Source organism: Zonotrichia albicollis, chromosome 21 (genome assembly GCF_047830755.1).
Source record: "Zonotrichia albicollis isolate bZonAlb1 chromosome 21, bZonAlb1.hap1, whole genome shotgun sequence".
In the NCBI taxonomy this organism is placed as follows: Eukaryota; Metazoa; Chordata; class Aves; order Passeriformes; family Passerellidae; genus Zonotrichia; species Zonotrichia albicollis.
In genome coordinates, this window is record NC_133839.1 from 4,595,418 (window position 1) to 4,619,599 (window position 24,182).

The window sequence follows — 24,182 nt, forward strand, 5'->3', positions numbered from 1 at the left end:
CTGCTGGAGCAGGGATCAGGAGGGTTTGGATAGGTAATGGAAAAGCCACAGGGGTCACTGCAAGATGCTGCCTGGCAAGGGAGGCAATCGCGGTCCCAAAGGGGACTCCAGGCACAGCATTTTGGTGGCCTTTAGTAGTTTTTGGGACATCCTGTGCGCTGAACAATGTGGAAAGCCCAGAGTTTATCAGTTTGCTTCACCTGCCAGTCTGTGTGTAAGCAACCACACAATCCCACACTACTCCACCTCTAGACTCACCTGCACACCCAGAGGCTGCTTACACCAGGGTCTGGCCATGATTTTGCCTGTGGGCTATGGGTTATGGGATGATTGGTGTGTTTATGGGGCCGTTGGGGTAGCACTAAGGTACCTGCTGTGGCACAGGACAGACCCTCAGCAAAGTGAGATGGAGATGCTCCATGCCAGCTCCAAAGCTATAAAGAGCATGGACAGAAATGCACCCCAAGAAATAAATTAAAGGCCATTTGAGATCTGGGCAGGGGCTCCTATCCATCCACCTCCATACCCTCAGAAGGGCAGCATCCATGGGGATGCAGCATCCATGGGGATGCAACACCCACCAACCAAACAAACTCTCAGACCCAGAGGGGAGGGACACAAGGGCCCAAGACCATCCTGCAATGCAGGGCCAACAGAACAACTTGTGGCAGCTGAAATGGTTTGAAATCCTTCCCCTTACATCAGCAGTGACGTGTCCAAACACTGAAGAAATATCTTGGTTTCAGTTGCTTTGTCTGAGAGGTTTCCTCAGCAGCCTGGGGTGGGTGTCCTGGACCCCAACCAGCCCTCCCCAACATCCCCTGCCCCATGTGAGAAACTGGGGTGTGCAGGACACAGCCCCACAGACCCTGCCCAGGAAGGCTGGAACACTGGGATGTTGCAATGGTGCAAACCAGAGGGAGGGAAAACATGAAAGAATCCCAGCCCTTCTGGCTGGGGTTGTGCAATGAGATGAGGAGGGGAGGCCACTCCTGCAGCTGCAGGGCAGTGGGAGATGCTCAGAGGGGAGGGGAAAAGTGCCACACTCCAGACCTAGCTCAGGTTGCTGCTGCCATGGCCTGCCCTGTGGCTTCCCTGGCAAAAATTAAGAGGAGAAGAGATGGAAGACAAGCAACAGACCAAATCAAGAGGAGAAGAGATGGAAGACAAGCAACAGACCTTGATCCAGGGGTATGACAGCCTAGAGCCAGGCAAGATGTGCCCAAGCCCAGCTCACTGCCCAGGTGTTTGGACAAGCTATTGGGACACGTCCCTGTGACCCAGCTTTGAGCTCCCTTCACACCCATCCTGCCAGGGCAGTGTCTCCACACCCAACTCCATCCAGTGAAATCAGGACCCCACTGACCCCTCCATCCGCCACCCGTTGAACAACCACCATCCCACAGACCCTACTTCTTTTTTCTTTTTCCTTTTTTTTTTTTTTAACTTTTACATCCTGACATAAGCTTTGGCTCCAAGGGTTTTAAGTGAAAGCCATGCTAATTTTTTTCCCCCTTCTCATAACAGAAACCATATTGCTGTATAATAAAATTTCTCTCCTTCCTGATGAGGGAAGCAAGCATGGTGTGTGTGTGTGTGTGTGAGCAGGAGCAATGAGGGCACTTGGGGTGGGAGCAATTGCTCTGAAGGTGCTCCAAGGAAATTTCCTTGGGAGTGGCAGCAGATGGGGGTGACCAAGCAGAGCCCAATGGGGCACAGCTCAGCACAGAGCATCACCCAGAGCCAGCCCCACCTCCCCAAGGGGCTGCCATCTCTGCAGCCCAGCAGAGATGCTCCTCAGCTTTTCGTCACACTTTACTATGGATCTCCACACTGTATTGGAAGCCCAGCAAAGGTGAGGTTCAGTTTTAATACATTTTTCACAGATGGGAAAATTCAGGAAGAACCAGCTGCTTTGAGGTTACTTTTTTTAATGTTTATTTTACTCTGTCACAGATTCAGCTGAAGCCAACAGGAGCTGTGGCTCTGATGGTGGAGCCCTGACCACGATGCTCCCAAAATGGAGATGTCTCAATTTACTGTCTCCTTTTGCAAAGGGGGGAAACAATCCAAACCCCAAGGAATGAATTAAAGGCCATTTGATATCTGGGCAGGGGCTCCATTGCCTGCAGCTCCCTGCAGAAACTCCCTGTTCCTCTGGGAAAGAGCCATGGCCCTGAGGGGGAGAAGGGGTGGCAGAGCTGGAGAGGCCACTTTGTGCTGATAAACTCCACTTTGGCATGGTCAGGAGGTGGGTGCTTACCGATGTAATGTTCTGCACAAGTCAGAGATTAAAAGAGATTTGTTTTTTTTTAAATAAATAACACACAAACAAAAGGAAAATGAAAATAACAAAGTGTTCTCTGGGAGACAAGGCTGGTGAAGGACTCTCTGTGCTGTTGTTGTTGCAAGAAAATGATGGGCTGGGATGTGCTGCAGGTGTCCTTTGGAAAAATGAAACAAAAAAAGAAGTTTGACTAGTTTTATGGACTTACAGCCTGATGTGAGAGAAATGCACATTGCTGGGCTGAGCTGGGACAGAACTTGCAGCTTATGGAATCCAAACTTTGCTTTTGAAGTGGACAAAAGGATGAGCAGGTAGGGTTAGCTTGTGACGTATCCTCTTTTTATCACTGCCAAATATTCCCACCTTTGGGGAGCTGGGGTCCCACCCAGAGTCTGTCTGAGCTGATTGTGGGGATGCTCTGGGCTCAGATGAGACCTGTGGGTTCAGTAGTGACTGGACACCTGGGCAGACCCCACAGACCCCAAAGAGACCCCATAGATCCCACAGAGTCCCACAGACCACACAGAGACCCCATAATCCCCACAGAGACTCCACAGATCCCTTGGAGTCCCACAGGCCCCACAGAGACCCCACAGACCCCCAGAGACCCCAGAGATCCCATAGAGTCCAACAGACCCCACAGAGACCCCAAAGACGCCAGGGACATGCTCTTCCTCAGGCATGTTTGTGGACAGAATTGTGCTGCTTTTGGACACTCCTTAAAGCCTGAATAATCCCAAATCTTGAGTTGTCTGTAAATAATATCAGCTTGAGCTGCTATGGGCACAGGGCAGCTGTCAAACTTGCCACTCTCAGATCCCTGAGTCCTAGACTGCACAAGGAAATTAGGAAGAGAATACAATTCTTTGTAGGGAGCATCTCTTAATCACCTGACCAAAAAAAGCAATTCTCCTAAGAGTTCTCCTGAACACAATTCTCCTAAGTGTTCTCCTGCAGTGGAGCTTTGTGGAATGTGAGCATGGCCAGCCTTCACCTCTGCTCAGCTCCAGATCACTGAGGAGCTCCAGGAATGTCACATCTCTCCCTCACAGTTTCCCTTGCCAGGACACTGTGACTGTGTTCACAGGGGTTTTCTGACTGGGGAAGAGAAGAGGATCTGAATCCATGTTTCAGAAGGCTTGATTTATTTTATTATATATATTACATTAAACTATACTAAAATAATAGAAGAAAAAGTTTCATTAGAAGGCTAGCTAAGAATAGAATAGCAAAGAATGATAACAAAGGTTTGTGGCTCGGGTTCTCTGTCTGAGCCAGCTGACTGTGATTGGCCATTGATTAGAAACAACCACATGAGACCAATCACATATGCACCTGTTGCATTCCATAGCAGCAGATAACCATTGTTTACATTTTGTTCCTGAGGCCTCTCAGCTTCTCTGGAGGAAAAATCCTAAGGAAAGGGTTTTCATAAAAGATGTCTGCGACAGGGACACAACCAACAAGGACATTTGCCCTTTTCCTCACTCCCTTCTTCTCTAGAAAATAAAAAAAGCAGGATGTATCCTGTGTTCATTGTGTCCTGGAAATGAGATGTGTTCAAACTGTGCTGGAAGAATCAAACCAGCATGGCCCTCAGCTTCCCAGCCTTCAGGAGGAGGGTGCTCTGCACTATGGAAACCTGATGAACAAAACAAAGGGCTCCAAGGCAGTAGCACGATGCAGGTTTGGCTGCCTTAGAGCAAATCCAAGCCAGCAAGGCCTGTGTTGATATTTATATCACAGCCCTTGCACTCCCTCTCCCATTAGTCCATGAGATAAGACTTGGATGTGGAGCAGCATTAGGTTTCTACACAGTCAGGAATAAAGAATACTCTCCAAGTTCTGTGGCTAAAAGGGGTTGGTGATATGGGATTGCTGATGGGGAAAAGGTGGAATTGTAAAGATCCATTTGTCTACCAACAGGCAAAGAAGACAAAATCTTCCTCTCCACCCCACTGCCATTCCCAGGCAGAATCCTATATTGGCACAGCTGCAATACCCCATAAAATAACCCCTTCATGCCTCCTCCTCCTCTTCCTCACTACAGACAGCCTTCCTCCAGCCAGCTCCAGAGGGAGAATGGGAATGAGCCTGGGACAGGTCTGGGATTTAGATGCTGGCAGTTTTTAGGGACAAAACCAAAAATGTTATGTCAGTCTGATTGTCCTGAGGAAGGGGCAGAGAGGAGACAGCCATGGGAGGCAGCAACAGCTGTTCTGTTGCTCTCTGTGGCATGAGGTATGATCAGAAGCAGAGAATTTGGGAAGGAAAACCTGGTCTTTCAGCAAAAAGGTGTGAGATACCTATACACTTGGCAGATACTAAAGAAGAAAGTTCTACTGAGGTCAGAGAAAGGCATCTCCTGATGCCAGATCTGTCCCAGGTGGTTGAGCACTGGTGGCAGAGACAGATCAGAAGGAAAATTCTGATTCAAACACAACTTTTAGAAGGGTGATGGCAAATAGTCAGCGTAGCAACACTGCAGCAGCACCTGGAGGCCTTGAGCCACCCAGGACACGAGGACAGCACGAGAGAGACTAAAACCTGAGTTTTTAAAGGGGACAGGTAAACAGGTGATGATGGAAGTGAGACAAAATGTTTTTCTTAAATCTCTCAGCAGAGTAAATGGTGAAGTTGGGAACAGCTCCCAGATTTGAATGGCCATGAAGAAACCATGAGTGTTTTCTCTGTGGTTTTTAGATGTGTATCCTCCTGATGCTGGAGCCTTAGCAGGATCCCAACCCACCTCCACAAATAGGACTTCATGGAGATGAGTGCAGAGATTGTACCCTTGTGCTGCACCCCTGAGCTCCCTGTACAGCCCATCTCCCATGGGGCCAATTCCCCTGTAAGCCAGGAATGCCTGAGGAGAAACTACAGCCCTGCACCAGTCAGCTTTGGGAAGCTGCAGAGCATGTGGAAGGGGAGAGGGGGATTCAGTGAAGCAGCACAGCTCCTGTGCACACAGGGGACCTGGCCAAGGGCTGGAACAGATGTGTTTTAACCCCTGCCATGGAGCTATTTGGGCTCTGTCTCTGATTGCTCCAGCGCTCACTTGTGACCGTGTTCACAGGGGTCCCAGGATGAGGGAAGAGATGAGGATCTGACTCCATGTTTCAGAAGGCTTGATTTATTATTTTATGATATATATTATATTTAAACTATACTAAAAGAATAGAAGAAAAGGTTTCCTCAGAAGGCTAGCTAAGAATAGAATAGCAAAGAATGATAACAAAGGCTTGTGGCTCCGATTCTCTGTCCAAGCCAGCTGACTGTGATTGGCCATTAATTAGAAACATCCAACATGGATCAATCACAGATGCACCTGTTGCATCCCACAGCAGCAGATAATCATTGTTTACATTTTGTTCCTGAGGCTTCTCAGCTTCTCAGGAGAAAAAATCCTAAGGAAAGGATTTTCCATAAAAGATGTCTGTGACACTCACTCACGCGTCTCCCTGACGAAAAACCAACAACAACAATTAGCATCATGTAAGGAGCAGGGGACTGCTGCCAGCATGAACACACTCTTGAGCACCAAGGGTTTTCTGTTCCCCTTTTTATCCCAGCTATGCACATGGCAGAGGTCACTCTGCATTAGTCAGCCTTGCTCTGGGCCAGCTCCTTCAGCACGTTCAGCCTGTGGGATTGCAGCCTCTCCATGCTCTGATGGGCTCTCCCTGCTCTACACCTCTGAATTTTTACTTAAGCTCACCAAAAAAGGGATGTTCCATGCTATCCCAAGCTGAGCCTGGCCATGCTGTCGATGGCCTGCAGATCCTGCAGAGGGTGGATCTTGGGCAGGACTTGGTGTGTCCTGGCTGCAGATGGGAGCCTCGTGTTGCCATTCTGAGCTCTGACTGAATCCCCTTCCCTCCAGTCCTCAATCTTCAACCCCTAGGAAGAGGTTTCCACCTTTCCAACACCCCTGGAACGTGCTCTCCCAGAGCTTTGGGCTGGTTCATGATCACCCTGGGGAAACCCCATCTGAGCCAGCAGAGGGAATGTAAAGGCTTCTTCACAGCATATGAACACACTCCAAGGAAAGGCTCTGGAAGGAATCCTGATGACTTCCATATTATTTCCAGTAAATTTTGTGCTGATTCTTGGCACAAACACTGGAAATGAATAGGCTAGGTCAGGAATGTAAATAAAGTGAAACATTGGGATTTAATCTAATCTATAATTATAGTATCTGTGGCAGGGAAGAGGTTGGTGTGTTTGCACTGCAGCTCCATTGAGGAGCTGGAGGGGGTTTTCATTTCCCTTTCCAGAATTTCCCTTTTTGGCAGAGGGATGCTTGGTGTCTCCCCAAGCATCTGAAGGAAACGTGCTGGGGTTTCAAAGCTGCCTTGTGGTAGCCAAGCAGGTAGAGCTCAGCCATGAGGCATCCCCAGGCACTCCCTGAGCAATGGGGTGAGGGCTGAGATGGATGAGCTGGGATGAAGGCTCAGGGAGGCTGTGGGGTGCCTAGGAGATGCTCCTGCCTCCTAGTGAAGAGACTGGATGGGTTTGTGGGGTGCCCAGGGGAAGTTCCTGCCTCCTCAGTGAAGAGATTGGATGGGTTTGTGGAGTGCTCAGTCCCCCAAGCTGAGTTTGATCTTGAGACAAGCCAGAGCCCTTCCTCCTCGCTGTTGTTTTGGTTTTGGTTCATCACAAGCTGCCTGTCAAAGTCTGGTGCTCCCAAGGCTCCCAAGCCATCCATCTGAGTGGCACTGGCTGCTGTCCAGGCTGGCTGCTCCACGCAAGGTGAGCACTTCATGGACACATCAACATCTCTCCCTCTGCCCTCCTCACCTCATCCTCTTCCAGATCCACCTGGGGGAAGCTTGACAGACAGCTCTGGTCCAGCTGACCTCAGGGGAGAGCAATTCCTTCTCCATTTCACAAGAATATAAGATTTCTGCTTTTTAAGAACTGCAGCAAAACTTCAAGAACCATCCTCAGTACCCATGTATAGATACCTGGGGTACATTCCCATGAATTCAGCATGGATCTCCATGGATGGGCACCTGTGTGTGGTGTGGAATGGGTACTGAGGATAGTCCACACATGTACACAAGCCTTTGGAGCATGTGTCATTGTTGACATGATCTACTTGCCCTGTAAAACCCTCTATGGAAGGACTGGCATCTGAGCCCCAATGTGTTAAAGGCAAAGAAAAAGGGCTGTCAGGCAACATATTTTCCTCAGACTGAAACTGCAAAGGACAAAGAAATTAGTTCTCCTTTTGTTCATTTATGTTTTGGAATTACAGAAGTCTTAAAAGCAAAGGAATCAATCAGACTTTGTTTATTTGTTTGCTTGTAGAACATTTTTTGGGTTTGTTTTTATACTCCAGCCCAGCTTTGATCTCAGGCTGGTAGTACTCCAAATGAATGGTCCACAGCAGAGTGTAATTGCTGTAGGTACTACAGAAGAAAAGGACAGGATGTTCGACACATTTACAGGGCAGAAGAGACTTCCATGACCTCCCAGTCCCCTTGCTAGGGTTATGTGATACCCTCAGACTACTGCAGAAGCAAATAATTTGTTTTTGATGCTGGAGACTATGTGCTTACCTCCCAGCCTAGAGAACAGCACAGAGCCCTGCGAGTGGCTATAATCAGGATTATACCCAGCCCAGAGCTATTATAGATAGCTATTTTTCCACAGAAACAAATGAAACAAGCAGAAGAAATTCAATTTAAGAAATGACCCCGTGCCCGTGTTTGTGTTGTTGTTCTGTCTGTGCGGGCGCAGAGCAGCGTTAGCCTCATATTTCACTGCTCTGGCTTTCCTCACGCTGTGTTGCAACTGGGTGGACATCTGAGCAGAGGAATATTTAACGGGGGTGCCTGTGTAGCTGAGAATGCTCAGCAAACATGCTGGGCAGGGCCCAGGTTGGAGCAGGAGGGTGTGTGTTGGGCATACAGGATGGAGCATGGGTTCATCAGTCCATGCCACGTGCTGGGGCAGGCAGCAGCAGCCTGCAAGGAGGGGGTGCTGTGGCGTGCCCACATGCAATTGAATTTTTGGATGCCCAGGAATAGGGGCCTGTGCCCCAAGGTGCCAGAGGCACATGTGCCCATCCATATGCACTGCCCCGGGAGCAGAGAGCCGAGCCCTCCTGTGGGACAGAGCCAGAGCTGTGCATCACCCTGGGGCTGTCCCCACACAGGACAAGCTCCAGAGCTCCCTGGTGCCAGGGGACAGCTGCCTGCTGGCTGCCTGCAGCCCTGGCTCCCCACAAAAGCTGCTGTCCCATGCCCAGGGCACAGGGCACCGCCAGCTCTGCTGACCACCTCCGTGGCAGTGTGCCTTGGGGCTGGGATAGAAGCACAAGACTGCCTTTGACCACAGGGATGACAAAACCCTGCACAAAGCCCTCTGCCTTCCACCCAAGGCTCTCCCAGCCCTTTGCAGACAGCAGGAATTAGCTCACAGAGCCCCTAAAGTGACGGGTGAGTGCAATTACCCCTGCCTGGCAGATGGGGAGGATGCCTTGGCAGCCCAGGCTGCCCAAGAGCCAGACCTGCTGGCTCCCAGCTCTGTGTGCTCACCACGGCAGCAGCCTCCATCAAAACCAGTGGCTCTTCCCTGTCCCAGTGCCCCTGGCAGCTGGGAGCTCACAACAGGCCAGTTTTATGGGAGTTGGGTTACTAGCAAGCTCTGTGATTGTTCCAGCCTGGCACCTTTTCAGAGCAGCCCAGTTCCCAGAGAAATAAATAATTATATTTATGCATTATAGATATTCGACAAGAAAATGTCTGATATTATTAAATGGCAAGGGGTACCACTTGGAGCCCACTCCTGGAGACAGCCCTGCTCCAGGGATGTGCAATAAAGGCTTTGGAGGCTGTCAACATACTTAACTGGGGGGTGGTGGAGGGAAAGTATTAATCAAGGTCTTAAAAAGTTCTCGCTGACAGACTATTTGCCAGCTCTCACTTTAAATGCTTTTGTGGTCCCATAAAAAGTTTCATTACTCACTACAAAATGTGTTTTAATTATTGCAGTCACTCTGACATTAAGCCCTGGGTGTTTCTCTCTTGCTCACTCTGTCTCTCCCCTGTCTCCTTGCCTCTTTGCTCTGTTTTTCCTCTCTTACTGATCTGACTCCTGATATCCCTCTCAAGACAGAGGATGCCCTGGCTAATGAGCCAGATTGGAAAGCCCAGACCCTGTCCAAATGTTTCTAAAGGAGAAGTTAAAATTCAGATCTTGATATTATCCCTTTGCTCTGGAAACTCATGAATCCACAAGATTCAAACAGAAAATTCAACCCCCAAAAAGTATCTCAGAAGAGTCAAATGTCCACAATATGTGGGCAGTGGGCAGAAGGATTTGGTGTCTTTCTGGTCTCAAATATGTCCTACCAAGAGAAACAGCAACTTATAAACCCTTTTGACATCTATTTCATGTTGTCACACTTTTGACATCTATTTCATCCCACCAGGCACTTGGCAACTTGCTCCAATCTGACCACATCAGCTTAGTTCATCCATCAGAGACAACCCTGCCCACCAGGCATGGACCTGGAAACCCAGAATGCTGAAAGTAGGAGTTATCCAGGAGTGTCCCACAGACTCCCAGTGCCTCCAGCACTGCACTGGCAGACAGTTCCTTTCCATTTTACCAGCTGTGTGTAACACCCAGAGCATCAGGCAGAGTCTGACCATTTGCCCTGTGTCTGGTGCTGACCAAAAAGGTCAATAACAACTCAATAACAGCATTGGAGATCCCTCCTTGCCCCCAGCAGCTCCCCACGTGTCTCTCCTTACTTGTACAGACCATCTGGTTCCAGGCACTTGAAAATGACTGAGTAGAGGCTGGTTTCAGGGACGTCTCCGTGGCTCCGACCCGCTGCCACGCAGGAGGTTGCCAGGCCAGAGAGCAAATCATCTGCAAAGCTCAAGGATTCTCCTGCAGAGCAAAGAGAGGAGCAAGACCAGACATCAACACAGGTGTGAATTACTGCTGACCACTTTAAAATCACTGAAGGAACATCTCTGTGCAGGACACACAATCAGCAAACTCCATCTGGCTGTGGAATGTCCCAGGTCTGTGTGGAGAATGTCACCTGTGGGCAAAGCAAGGAGGAAACACACCTGGGCCACCAGCTGTGCAGGGATGGGGGCCAGGGCTGTGTCACTGCATGGCCAGCTGCAATCACAGCACAGAGGGGACGTGTGGCCTCACTGCAGACACTGCAGAAACACCACCCAGAGCTGGGATACAGAAAATTTGGAAGCCTGGCTAAACAAGGATCCTTGCCCTTGCTGCATGTCCAGCTCTTAAGCATGGCCTTTTCCAAACATTACCTGCCACAGCAAACGTGTTTCTGCTATGCTGGATTAACAGCAAAAAATACATTTTTAGTGCTTGGGTAGAATTTCTCTGAATGTGATGGTTTTATTTTTATTTTTTTATTTAATTTAATGACACCCAGTAGCTTTGCATTCCCTTTCATCTGCACTCTGCCAGCTCCTGGAGCTCTGACTGGATCTCCTTCAGTCATGTTGAAGAACACTTGCTTTTTTTATAAGCACTCAAAGAAAAAAACACACTAATTAAAAATACTGAAAAATCTTTCTTTTTAGTCTTCTGGTTTATAAGGCCTATTAAACACTCAGATCATGGCCCAGCTGAAACTGAAAATGCTCCATTTATTAAGGTTTTTGGGCATGACTGTCCACTGCTGTGCGACCTGTCTCCTCGCAGTGGGCAGCCTGTCTATTGGTTAGAGCTCATTGCATTTAATTCCCATTTCACACTGGTGTAACTGAAAGCCTGAGGTACCACGGAGGAAAATAAGACAGAGCATTGCCCAGGCTGTGCCCTGTTTCCAGTGGTGGGAATAGGGGCAAGGCTGCTGTAGGTGATAGCTGTGCTAGTGAAAGCCAAGCTGGGCCCAGATTGCCGTGCTGGGTATCTTGTGCATGTGGAAATGTCAAGACATTGCAGCAGAGGGAGGAGGAGAATTCCCTTCTCAGCACTTTTGTTTTTTCTAATGGCAAAAGTGACTGAGGAGCACTGAAATGAAGCACCAGTTCTTGGTACAGACCCTAAGGAAACCAGTGGTGTAACCAGCCCAGAACATCCCACTGTGAAGCTGAATTATCCAGGTAGAAGAAAAAATCCCCCCGTCCCCAGCCCCCTAAACCGCATTTGCGTCTTGTCTCAAAGCACACAACTCAGTAACAAATATCCCCCTTGGCCAGAGAAAAGAGCAGCAATAAATTCTTTTCCTCCCCGAAGGAATCCAAGCCTTAATTATTCATTTTAATGCTCCCAGCACGACTTGTTCTTTCCAAACTTTTTCAGGCAGGTCTGTCACCAGTCTCTGCAGCTCAGCCCAGCTCCTGGACCCAGGTCTGTCCCAAATCCCAAGACAACTCAGGCAGGTTGGGTTGGCAGCAGGAAAATCCCTGCCTGGAAGTCACGAGCGCTGCCCAGCCTTCAACAAGTCCCTCAGCTCTGGGTTTATGGTTTAAGCAAACAAACAAACCCCTATTACTCATTTCCAATTTTCATTTCCATCCCTTTTCCTACAGCATTGGGCTGGATTGGGGAACTCCCTGTCACCAGGAGTCATTGGGAACAGACTCTGCCATGGCTTACAAACCTGATGAATCACCAATTCAGGACCAGAATGTGCTGTTGAAGTAGAGCAAAGGGCTTTAAGGCTCTTCCAGCCTCAAGCAACTTCCCCTCTGAGCAGGAAGAAGCTAGATGGAGGGACAGATCATCCCATGGATGAATGCTGTGGGATCTCACACCTTCCTCTAAGCAGATGAGGATGGCTAGGAGAGAAAATAGCTGGGCAGAGATTGCAGTGAGAGCTGGGTGAGGCCAGGGGGACCTGGAGTCCAAGATCTGGGCTGGGCAGCCCCCAGGTAGGAGGATCAGCCAGGATATCTGTGCCAGGGAGCACAAGGGATGAGACTGGGAGAGGGTGGAACCAGACTTGCAGGAGACTGGAAATGAGATGGAAAATGTCATGTGCAACCACTGACTCAAAGAATGTGTTAAGGCCAGGTTAGACAGGGCTTGGAGCAACCTGGACTGGTGGAAGGGCAGGACTGGCCCAAGGCAGGGTGGGTGGAATGAGATGATCTTTCAGGTCCTTTCCAACACAGACCATTCTATGATTAAAATTGCACAGCTAACTTTGTCTAGGACATGCACTAACATCTGAAAGCTCCTCTTCCACGGTCTTCCTGGGTAGTTTTGAGGGAACAGGCTGGCAGGGAGCACTGCTCTGACACACAGCAGCAGGTGTGTGTCCCACAGTGGTCTGGTTTGCCATGGATCAGACCTGCTCAGGGAATGGAGTGCATTTCTGTCCCCCCTGCACAGGAGGAAATGAAGATTGCAGGGTCTGCCAACAGTGTCTCCACTTGGATTGAGACAAAACCCTTGCAATAAAATCCTCAAAGCAAGAGGGTGCTTTTTGCTCAGTCCCGAACCTCTGGGGAACTCTCCTCTCTTGTTGGGTCTGCAAAGCAAAGATGTTTTTATGAAAACAAGAAAATAGATGCTAACAAAGATGCTGGAAGCTCAGCCCCAAGGCTGGGAGTTTTTCTGTACCTGAACAAGCAGCAGTGAGATCACAAACCATGGAGCAAAGACAGGGAAAGCACACCCTGGGGACAGGACAGGTTCCCAGAGCTGTCAGCCTGCAGCCAGTGCAAGGAGCTGCCATTCCCTGCTCTCCCCTGGAAAAGCAGGGCACACAGAGACTGTATTTGTTCATCTCACAAAAGAGAAGGCAGAGACCCTTCAGTCCTCAGTGTTCTGAGAGAAGCTGGAATGAAATTTCCTTCTTTAGGAGGAGAAAACAAGTTATTCCCTAGATTTATATTGGGATTTTGTCAGTGGAACAGAGCTAAAGTAACTGCTGCTTTTGGTGAATGGTGAGAGAATTATCATAAATCAGAGAATGGTTTGGATTGGAAGGGACAAGAAAGATCATCCCCTTTCACCTCGTTCCCAACCACAGGCAGGGACCTTCCACTAGACCAAGTTTCTCCAAGCCCTCTCCAACCTGGCTTTGGACACTTGGGCCACTTGATTGACCAGTAATGTTGCCCTACCAAGAAAAAATGATCCTGGGATCATGCAGCAGCCGGAGAACACTGACCCAGCTGCATGAGGCCACATGAGGACTCAGTGCACGGCATTCCTCAACTGTGCTCAAGAGCAAGGCACAGGAAAAGAAGGAGAGAAGATTTCACAGGGAAAGGACAAAAAGCCCAAATTCCCTAATAAAAACAGGGGGGGATGGAAAGGCCAAACAGAGACACATGACTGTGAACACATCACAGGGTAGGCACTCAGATGGAAAAGCAATAGTTAGGTTAATGGGCAGTAATGGCCAGAGGATGTAAATTGGACATGGATAAATGGTTGGTCTACTCTGCAAAGGGCAAATAACCCAACCATCTTTTAGGAAGGAGTTTGATCACTTTATAAAAGGGATTACATGGATAAGTAGCTCGTGATGGAAAGCAAAGGGGCTTCTTTTTCCCATCTGGACTTGTGTTCTCACACATCCCGCCAGCAAATATAAAGAAGGATTTCAGCCTCCCAAAGCAGCCCTGAAGCACAAACCTTCTAGATTGCCTGAGTATCTTTGCTCGTGTTATTAAATTTCAGAAAGAATCCAAAGGTTCTCTGCAGAGTAAATGATAGCTAAGTACATCATCTCTGTGGAGTAGGAGATATTTTATTGACCAGACAGACATCTGTGTCCTTCATTAATAGTAATAAATAATTGATGTCACACTAAATAAAGCAATAAGCTGTTACAGATATCAAGGACAAATAACTGGCTCCTATGAGGATGCCTCACCTGTGTTCACTTCTCAGTAGTAAAAACCCAGAACAGAGCTCCATATCACTATGGAAAATGCTGTGCACAGAGCAAAAAATGTCACTTGCTGCTCACTGACTACAAATGACGGGGCAGTTGTGCTCAGCAATGGGATGCTGACACTCCTAAGTGCAAGGAGTTAATATCCTTGCAAGACTTTCTTGTCCCTTATTTCCATGCCTTTCCAGGGCTCATATACCCCAAACCATCCATTTCCCAGGCAGCTTTTGAAAATCCATCTCTGCTCTACTAATAACGGTCAGGAAGATGTAGCTCTCTCCAGGTGGCATTTCCCTTCTCTCCCCTTGCTACTGCCTCATCCTCATCCACAGGCATGACTGTGGAGTTTGGCAAATCTCCTCTTTTTGGTTTTCTAAGCATCTTTTACACTGACTCCAGTGGTGTGGCTGCCCTTAAAACAGAGGAAAAAAACAGCAAGCTTGGAGCTTGAAGAGGGGTTCCCATTACAGGAAGCTCTGCAGACTTCTCCTGGCCACAGCAGGCATAGCCAGCGGTCATTCCACTGGTGGCACTCTGGGATAACTGTAGGAATGTTGGGGGGTAGGACAGTGGGGACGGACGGAGACGAGAGATCTCTGCAGCCAGGGCTGGAACTTGGGGTTTATTGCAAAGGGCCTGGGTGCAGGGCCCTGTTGGGAGCTGCCAAACACAGCTCAGAGCAGGCCCGAGAGAAGAGAGGGGGAGAGAGTAAAAGGGTAAGAGAGTGAGGTTCCCGTTACAATATAATAAATCTTCTTCCGTGCTGAATATTTTAATTCTCACTAACCAGTCTAGTACAATACACAAATCCTATAGCATTTCCATACAGCCTATAAGAATAATTACATTACCATACTGTGCTACATTTTAAACCCTAAAAACTCCTCTTTGGACCCCTTCTGCCAAGCTGTAGGGTTTGCTCTGACCCTTGGGCCTGTCTGCAAGCAGAGGGTGTTGTTCCATCAAAAGGGGATCACCTTCAGCTGACCACACCATTGTTTTCCAGTTGTTCAGTAACTGAGGTATCTCAAAACTTGCTTTCATTTCCATGTTGCTTATAGTTTCTATATTCTCAGAATCTTTATCCAGACAATCATATTTATAAGGCTCTCCTGTTTCATCTTCCCCAATAGATAACCACCCAGGAACTCAGTTCCATCTCTGGAGGAGGAGGACATCCCCAGCTCAGCTGCCTGTCTGCAAGGCTGAGCTGGCAGTGTGCTCTCCAGTGAGCACATTTCCCATGGCAGGAGGCTCAGACGGGCAGGAACAGGGGCTGAGGAGTGGAAATGGCTGGGAGCAGGCTCAGAGCACTGGCACACAGCATCCAACAGCCTCAGCCTGCCTCAGTCCTTCCACTGCGGCCGTGCCAGCTGCGGACAGCAGGCTGGATGAATCACCCACCAACCATCCCAGCGAGGACAGGGCGAGCTGCGGCGCTCAGTTCAACCAGACTAAACAAGAGAGCCAGGCCAGCAGCCTCCAGGAGGCTCGAGGAGCAAAAGGAAGCTCTGGGACCCTCACAGGCGTTCCCACACCTTCAGCCCATGTGCCTGTGCCAAGAGCAGCACGGAGAAAACCCAGGCGCTGCAAAGCAAAGTGGAAATTAAGATGAGAGGAGACCTCCCTGCTGCCATTCACCTTCAAGATTCCTAGAAAGAGCACAAAGGGGAAAGTAGGAAGGCACCAATGTCTCTGTCTTGACAGCTTCTTTACTTGGTTGGATGAAACCAACCCTGCAACGTTACCAGGCGCTTTCCCCTGATTGTGGTTTTCTCTCCCTGTCTTTCTCCCCTTTGCTTTTTTTCAACCTGTTTTCAATTTACTCTTGTGGCATCTCTGACTGTGACCTCATTCTGGTACTTAAGGGGAAAAAAAAGAAAAAAGAGAGAGAGTGTCCTTTAAAAAAGAAATGAAAGAAATCATATTTTATTTAGTTTGGTTGGTTTTGAAGCTTTAGCAGAAGAAAGATTAACCTTTTCTGCCTAACTTAATGAAAACAAGGAGAAAGGCTGTATGGATAAATAAATATCTGTGTGGGTATGGAGCAGGCACGATCGTGTTACAGCCCCGGTGGAGCTGTAATGGGGAACAGGCGCGTTCCTGCACAGCAGCTCCCAATTCCCGATCCATTTTCAAGGAAAGAAAAACAGAGTAGAATGTCAGAGGCCCAAGTGGGCATAAATGAGGGAGCCAAGAGAAGGCAGATGGGGCCCAGCGAGGACCTCCGTCCCCGGCAGTGACCTCCAGAGCAATGCCAGCGCAGCAGATGGAAAGAGAGACCTTACTCCACTTCCCCTTGCCAGGTTTTGGTTCCTGAAATGAGGAAACAAATGGCATGCTCGACCCTCCAAGTCTGTCACCTTTTGGGGGTCCTTGCCTCATCCTCCTCTTCATTTGGGGCTTTCCCTTGAAGGAGGGGAGGACCAGAGGAGGGCTGTGAGCAGAAGGCTTGGACCAGGTTTTTGGATGAGTGGATGCGGAGCACAGGTTTGTAGGGTGGTTCCTCCACCATGAGGTTGTACCTGGGTTTAACTTGCTTTGGATCTGGCACTCAGTGGGGGCAGGCAGTGATAGGTGGTTGGTTTGTCTTGGAAATGATGAGCTGATTTAAATTAGTGTAACATAACTTCAGGCGACGGAGCTGTTCCGATTTACATCAGCAGATGGTCTGTCTCGCTGCCTAGATCATTAAAAGCAAACCATCCCTACTGATCCTGATGGAATGATGTCAAAACCTCCTTCCCTGTATGGTTTTCCAGATTATAAAAGACATAAAAAAGACCCAGTTATTACTAAAAATTTTCTGCCCACATTCTGTGAGCATCCGTGCACACCAGCCTCTCCTGTTAGATGGGAGCCTAAATCCCACACCCCAAAACCCTGTAGCCTCAGAAATAATTTCCTTGCCATGGCTTTTCTCAAAGAGACATCCATCATGAATCTCTCTGTCTGGGCACAGGTTGTCTAGGCTGAGGCAGAAAAGTCAGTGATTATGCTGCAACTTCAGGCACAGCTTGTGCTTCACTTCCCAACCTGTACAAAGGTGCAAACTCCAGTTCCCTGAACAGCTTCACCTTTTGGAAGTTGTGAATTTTGGGGGAATGTGCCTCCTGTGTGTGTATGCCACCAGACCTGTATTAATAATGATGAAGAGCTTTCCTCTGGGCTTCCATCTCCTCTGAGCCTCTATCTCCTCTAGGTTTTCATCACCAGGTCCTCTGATGATGGAAGAAGACAGCACTTGTAGATGGTTAAATTTAAGGAGCAAGGCTTTAGTTGAGCTAAGAGCAAAAGTTGCATTCCAGGGTCACAGAAGTCACTTAAATGCCTTCACTGGTGCTCTTCAGGGCTGGAACTTGCATGGAGTCACCAAGTGGAACTGAAAGATGAGCTGTTCTCATCAAGAGAGCTAGTCAAAAAGAGGGAAAGGATCTTAATTTGCATGAGTTGCAATGTTCTATGATGCACAAGGTTAATCATGAGTGTATTCTTCTCTCAGGGTCATCAATAGGACTCCCTGCTCCTTCATCTGAGCTCTTCAAGGACTGCTTATCATAGGTCTTTCACAGTCAATATCTAAGACCTCAGAAAAAAATGCTTTCACTGATGTAAAAACGCATCCCAAAGGCAGTGTGCTGGTGGAGGAGAGGGGGAATTAAAGCATTTCATTCTGTGCTGTGAGCCCTCCAGGATTTCTCAAGGTTCACTAGGTTGCTAAGGGTCACCCCCAGCCAGACACGAGCTGACTCTGCTGTGCTCAGAGACATCCAGGCATGAGCCAGCTCCAATCTCAGAGCCACGTACTCACATTAGCACGCTGCAGAGTCCAAGTGAATGTCTCTATTCCCTGGGGTTTGTCTGGGGCTCTGCAGCATGTTAAAATAGTTGCTTGATTTCAAGGCAAAGTGGGAGCCCATTTGTACTGGGAGCTGTGCAGGCACAAAGCAAAGCTCAGATCCTTCTCGTCTGGCAGAGGATTAGTGTCCATCACCACAGAGAGAGTTCTCACTCTCATCGCCACAGATCTCATTCCCACCCTCATTCTTGTTTTCTTTTCATATTTAGCTTCTTTGAAATTAGAGATTTCTAGCAATGCACCAAAGGTCCAGAACACTTGTGGTCCCCAAGGCCCATAGCTGGCAGCCTGTAGCACATCCAAGGACTGCATGGACTTATGTTTACCAGGAATCCCACCAGCCCTGCTCCAGCCCCAGAGTCACTTCCTACAGCACAAACTGATGTGTCAGACACTGCAGAGAAGGCAACAAAACCTGAATAATAATCTCACTCTCCTCAAATGCAGCAGGGCACTTTTGTAGTTCCTGGGGGAATGAGCTCCTACCTGAAAATGACTACTAAATTTTGGATGCAAACACTGCACCAAGGAGTATTTGAGCTTCACCAGTCCAGAGGGCTGGGAGGTTCCATCTTACTGCTGGGATTCAGATGGCTAAATTTGAAGTGAAGCAGCTTTCACCATGAACTATGTCTGTGGACAAATCCTGTGAAGCTTCCTAAAGAAAGGCCCTCAAATACTGAAATACCAGACCAGTAGGAAAGGAAAGGAACAATCCCTAGAATTAAACTCAGCGTGCAATTAATTGCTAAAACCATAATTATGGCAGGTAATCTGTCAAATCAAATTCATGTAAACCTATGGTGAAAAGTCATCAACTGCTTTGTGTTTCATATCTCCTTGCATTTATTGGGAAAGTGCAATTTTTGGGCTTTTGTATTGTCACTATTGCCTGACCCTGTTCCCAGTCCCTTCTTACACTTCACAGCCTGGTCCTGGAAATTGGACCAAACCACTAAATGTAATGGCAAAAAATTCAAAGAAAGTCTTCTTTGAATATTTGAAATATTTAAATATTTTTGGCCCCATTTATTCTAAATAGAGGTCATGTGCAGAGATGCTGATGAATTAGTGATAAGACTTTGGACCAGCACATTCTGAAGCATTCAGCAAACCTAACTGCAGCCAAACCTGCAGGCTGCTATCCAACCAAGACTTAAAAAATTGGTCCTTATGGAGGAACCTGCATGGAAGCAGACCTCTTATTTGGCCCTCCTCTGCAGTTTTGAACATTTGAGAATGGGGGGAAGGTCCTCAGCTCATAAAATCTCCTGTAGCTCCCTTGAAGTCAATGGAACAATAACAATTTACACTTGTTGAGTTTCTGCATCCTGGCTGTGAGCTCTTTGGAACAAGGACACCATAATGATTATTACAGATATTCTTGATCACTTGTCTGAGGCAGACTAGAGACCAGCACTGTGTAAGAAAATAGAGGGTTGGTTTGCTATGATTTCCAAAGAATTATTGACCCGTATCTTGCAAACATTTACACATGTTTAGCTTTACTCATGTGAGTTGTTCCATTACACTCGTGTGCCAGATAAACTAATGTACATGCTTGCAGAACCGAGGTTAAAACTTGTGCAAACACAGTGAGTTCTAAATATTTTTGTAGATACGTTGTTACCTCAGACTCAGAGGAGAAAGCCTCTCATTTGGCTGTGCCTCTTCCCATAACTCCCCATCTATCCAAGCAGGCATCACAAGAGAAGCCAAAGGCAATACCAAGATAAAACTGAAAAAATAAGCCATTATCTGACCCAGCTCAGAAGCTAGAAAAGACCCACTTGGTCAGAACTAAAAATAGGCAAGAGTTGACATCAGTTCTTGAGCGAGGAATTACCTAAATTACTGGAGAACCTGCACAGCAGCTTTCTTAACACAGCTCATTAATCATTCACTTACTGATTTTATAATAATGGAGTTAACACTTTTCTTCACAGTTTTCATCCATTAGAAGGCTCAAGAAATGAGGAAAGAGCTGTGACTCTCCTGTTTGTGAGGAGTCAACCTCAGCACCCATCATCACCTCAGCAATCCCTCCATCTTCTTCACTAAGACTGCAAGGCAAGACAGGATCTCCTGCCCCACTGCACAGGCCCTCTGCTCACACAATATAATCCTTAATTTCTTAAACTGAGGTGATCTCAAGCGCCAAACTAGCGCCAATGAGGTGTCTGACATGTGGAGACTCCACATAAGCCATTAATACCTCTGAGAATGTCATTTACACCCCTCAACCAAGACTCGAGTTGTGCCACACCTGTGTCACAGAGTCAGGACAGACCAGAGCCAAAGGAGAAGGGGTGTAGAGAAATTACTTTTCTAACACAGCAGGGAAAAGGCAAATCTGAGGCTATAACCAGAGGCCCAATCCAGCTCTCTCACCACTAACAGCTGATTTTCATTCCTAAAGGACTTTGAATCCTTTCTTACAAGTGTGTAACCTCCAGGCACTGAGGACACCTGCCAGAGGCACACAGCAGGATGTTGGCATGGCAATGCCCTCTGGTCCCAATTTTAAGTCATCCTAGAAACCACATCAAATCAATCTTGTCCTCCACGGAGAAGGGGAGATGTTAGTAGTCAGATCTGATGGACGATGTGCCCTGGGAGTCCATCTCTGTGGTGGGAACTGCCTTTTGACTCCTAAATGTCCTTGGCAAAGTGAGGTATCTGGGCACACTTCCCACGCCCAGGACCACTGATCCCTCCAGAATGGTTCTTTGGGGACGTGTCATCGCCAGCAACTGTGCAGCATCTGACCCCTCGGATGACAAAAGACAGATTTCCAGAGAGAGCAGAGCAGGATTAAGCCAAGTGGTAAATGGATTCCAGGGCTGTTCCAGGATCTGTGCTGACGAGGGAAGCCAGGGCCAGGTACCCAACCCAGAGCTCGTGCAGTGAGGTTATCACTTCCCTCTTTTCTTCAAATCCCTAAATAGAACCCAAACATCACTTGGGCCATGTTGGAGAGATAAGATGAGTCTCTCCCATCCCTTGCAAAGCCTGAAATAGAAGTCCTGCTACTCCATATCCGAAGCATCAAGCATAGGATGTTGACATTTAGCAGTAGGGAAAATTGCCCAAACAATGAACCCTCTCAGGTCTCTCTTCTCCCTTCCCTTTCTCCATTCCCCTGGAAAATGTTCATAAAGTCAAGTGGAAAAAAAAAATATAAAATCCAACAACCAAACCCAAACCCCAACAACCCAAACCCAACCTTTTGTGGAAATAACATGTAGAGGAGAATGAGTCAGGCTCTGTTAACTGCACAAGGATCACAGGTCCTGCAGACAGGGATGATTCACTAAGGCAGCAAGAACTACAAGGTAGAAGAGACCAGACAGAAGATGCAGAACCAAAGTTGTATCAAAGAAGAGAAGGAAATAATAAATTAAATGGTTCCATGTTGCAAGACACCTTGCTCTTATCAAACATCACTCAGCTGACCTAGGATGTCTCACTTGCTAATGGTGAGGTTATTCACTGGGTGCTTTGTCCAGACATTCCTTATGACAAGAAGAGCCAACAGTCTGTAAGACTTCAATCCATCCCCATTTCCTGCTCCCCTCTCTCTTCTCCCCTTCCTGAGATGCTCACTCACTGAGAGCCTCATCTCCCTGTTTCTTCTGCTTCCACTGCTCCTTTCCCACACCCATTCCCTTTAAATTTAGCATTATGTGATTCTGTTTTCCCTATAAAAGGTGCCTCCAAGGAGATGAGAAAAGCAGGGCCTATTGAGGAGCACAGCATGCCATGGGGAGGCCCTCCTGGGTGCCACTGGCATAGAAAGTACATTGTCACAAGAGATGGAGAGGAGAATATGAGGCTCAGGTACCTGGGGTGAATTCTGCCTGCTAGAATGCTCTCCTGCTATTCCTCCATTCCTCCTTCCTCTTCAGCTGCCCTCCTCACCCTCCTTTTATCTAATAACCATAAAAATTCAAACAGAAAATACTTACCCTGAAAAAAAAAAGCAACCAAAAAAACCCCAAAAACACAAAAAAAAAAGGGAACAAAAAAAAAAAAAAGTCCTCCCTCTGCACTTCACAATGAGAGCTGTAAAACTTTTTCTGCTTGGAAAATTCTCCCGGTCAGTTTTTCCTACTGTTTAATCCCTGCTTTGAGTTACGCAGAATGAGTAAACACATTTTATAAGGTTCTAATTCATACCTAACCCATACAGTTTATGGCTTAACATAGTAAAATACACACACACGCAGACACACATGCACTTTTTATACACATACATATATATATACACACACAGAACCACAGACACACATGGATAAACCAGCCTTGGTCCCACTCCTGGAGCCTGCCAGCTGCAGGTCTGGTCTCTCCAGCACTAGGATTGGAAAAGATTTCCAAGATCATTGAATCCATGTTATGACCAATCCCCACCTTGTCAACTGGGCCAGAGAACTGAGTGCCACTGTTACATCCTTGGTTTTCCTTCTCTTCATTCCTTGTGCCCATTGCTGCTTTCAGTTTTTCAATTTCAATTTTTCAAGTGCAGTGATCAGCTTGAAGCCTCACTCTCTTAATTCTGGGAGCTTTTTAGATACACAGGTCCTCCACAAATGTGGAAAAGCACTCCAGGTCATCAAGGTGGGCTCATGGGCACCATTCAAAGCCATGCTGGCCACTTCTGTGATAACTTATGACTGGAAGGCACAGACAAAAGCCATGGCTCAAGGTGGCAGTTGCCTCCAGCCACCCAAAATGTGAGGGGTGGACTTCAGGCCCTTAATGCTATTTTCATTCTCCTCCTCCTCCCCCCCAGGATAATAAACCAAGTGTTTATTTCCTGAATGCGCTGGTCTGAGGGCAAAATTTTCCTGTGGGAGCCAGGTGGCTGGAAAGAGAAGGAGAGGCAAATATTTGCCAGGTTTGTCAATGACCTCTTATTCCATTTTTCTTATTAGTATTTTTTTAGACATGAGACAAACCTGCACAGACCACAGCAATGTGGGTGATTCCACTGTTATTCTCCTTGTGCCAGCTACTGGGAGGGAGGGAGGGGTGGAGGGAAGAGGGAAGGAAAAGCAGAAAAGTGAAAGAGTGTCAGGGAGTTTGCAGATATTATTGAGGGAGTCCTGGGCTTTCATCTTGGCTTAGCAGGAGATGAGATGTTAGGAGAAATTAAATTCTTCCATGGACACATGATGGGCGAAGAGGCTGGATAGCCCAGCCTTCCTTGCTGATATTCAAGACACAGGTGCAGCCTTGAGAGAGAAATTTATGTCATTATAGATCCCTTTTTCTCCTTTGTTGTTTCTTTTTTTTCCCCCTTCTTTTAATGAGATGAAGACAAGGAGAATAAACCAAAACCTCAGGTTTAGTAAACTGTGTAAGATGAGCCTGATGCATTTCTTCAGCGAGACAGCTCATTCCCTAGACAGGAGAGCTGAGGTACAATCTCATTTATCTGGGTATCCAGAGGCACCGTGATGCGACACAGGTAATTATTAGCTATGCTTGAAAAGATGGGAATTAGCAGAATTATACAGCAGGTAAGGGACTGAGCAGGGACAGATGAAAATGGGCAATGCTGAGGAGAGAGTGATGGGAACTGAGTTATCACTACCAGAGCTCCTCAATGATCAGCCTTGTAATCAATCTCATTTCTCACTGGAAATACAGCAATAGTTTTAGCACCGATGAAGTGGTGCATTATTAAGGCAGCAGGGGATCAGTCAAAAGGAATTAAAATAACTTGAGGGCTAGAGCAATGAAATTGAATGAATTTTAATATTTAAAAAATGCAAATTAGGTTAAAGATGGTCATAAAATAGTTCTTTTGTTAGCAGGAACTTCTCCAGACAGAAACAAAGAAGGAGAAGGAGGAATACCTGGATGTACTGGCTGGTCTCAGAAAAAAACACATGGGAACTGAAGAAAAGGAAAGCAAGTTCTTGGATATCTTTAAAAGGATCTCCCAGGTGAAATTAGGAAGAATCAAATAGTTTGACAGCAAAAGACTGAGTGTGGCGGCCCACTACAAAATTTTTCCCTTGACAGAAAATCACAGAGCCTCTTCAAAGTGGGACCAAATGAGGACACAGGGCTTGGCTGCTCAGGGCTGAATTTTGGAAAGCTCCAGGGACTCATCCATGAGCCACATAGCCGGTGTTTAAACCACCATTAGGTTTAAAACCACCATAATA

The 24,182-nt window shown here is 47.4% G+C and overlaps 1 protein-coding gene across 2 annotated transcripts in view; it reads right to left on the reverse strand.

The window, feature by feature from the left end:
* The window catches only part of ASTN2 (astrotactin 2), a 352,662-nt gene that overhangs the window by 22,942 nt on the left and 305,538 nt on the right, over positions 1-24,182 (reverse strand). For both annotated transcript variants that reach the window (XM_074556304.1, XM_074556303.1), the window contains one exon: positions 10,054-10,195. In XM_074556304.1, the coding sequence (XP_074412405.1) occupies positions 10,054-10,195 (142 nt within the window). The remainder of the gene's footprint in view (positions 1-10,053; positions 10,196-24,182) is intronic.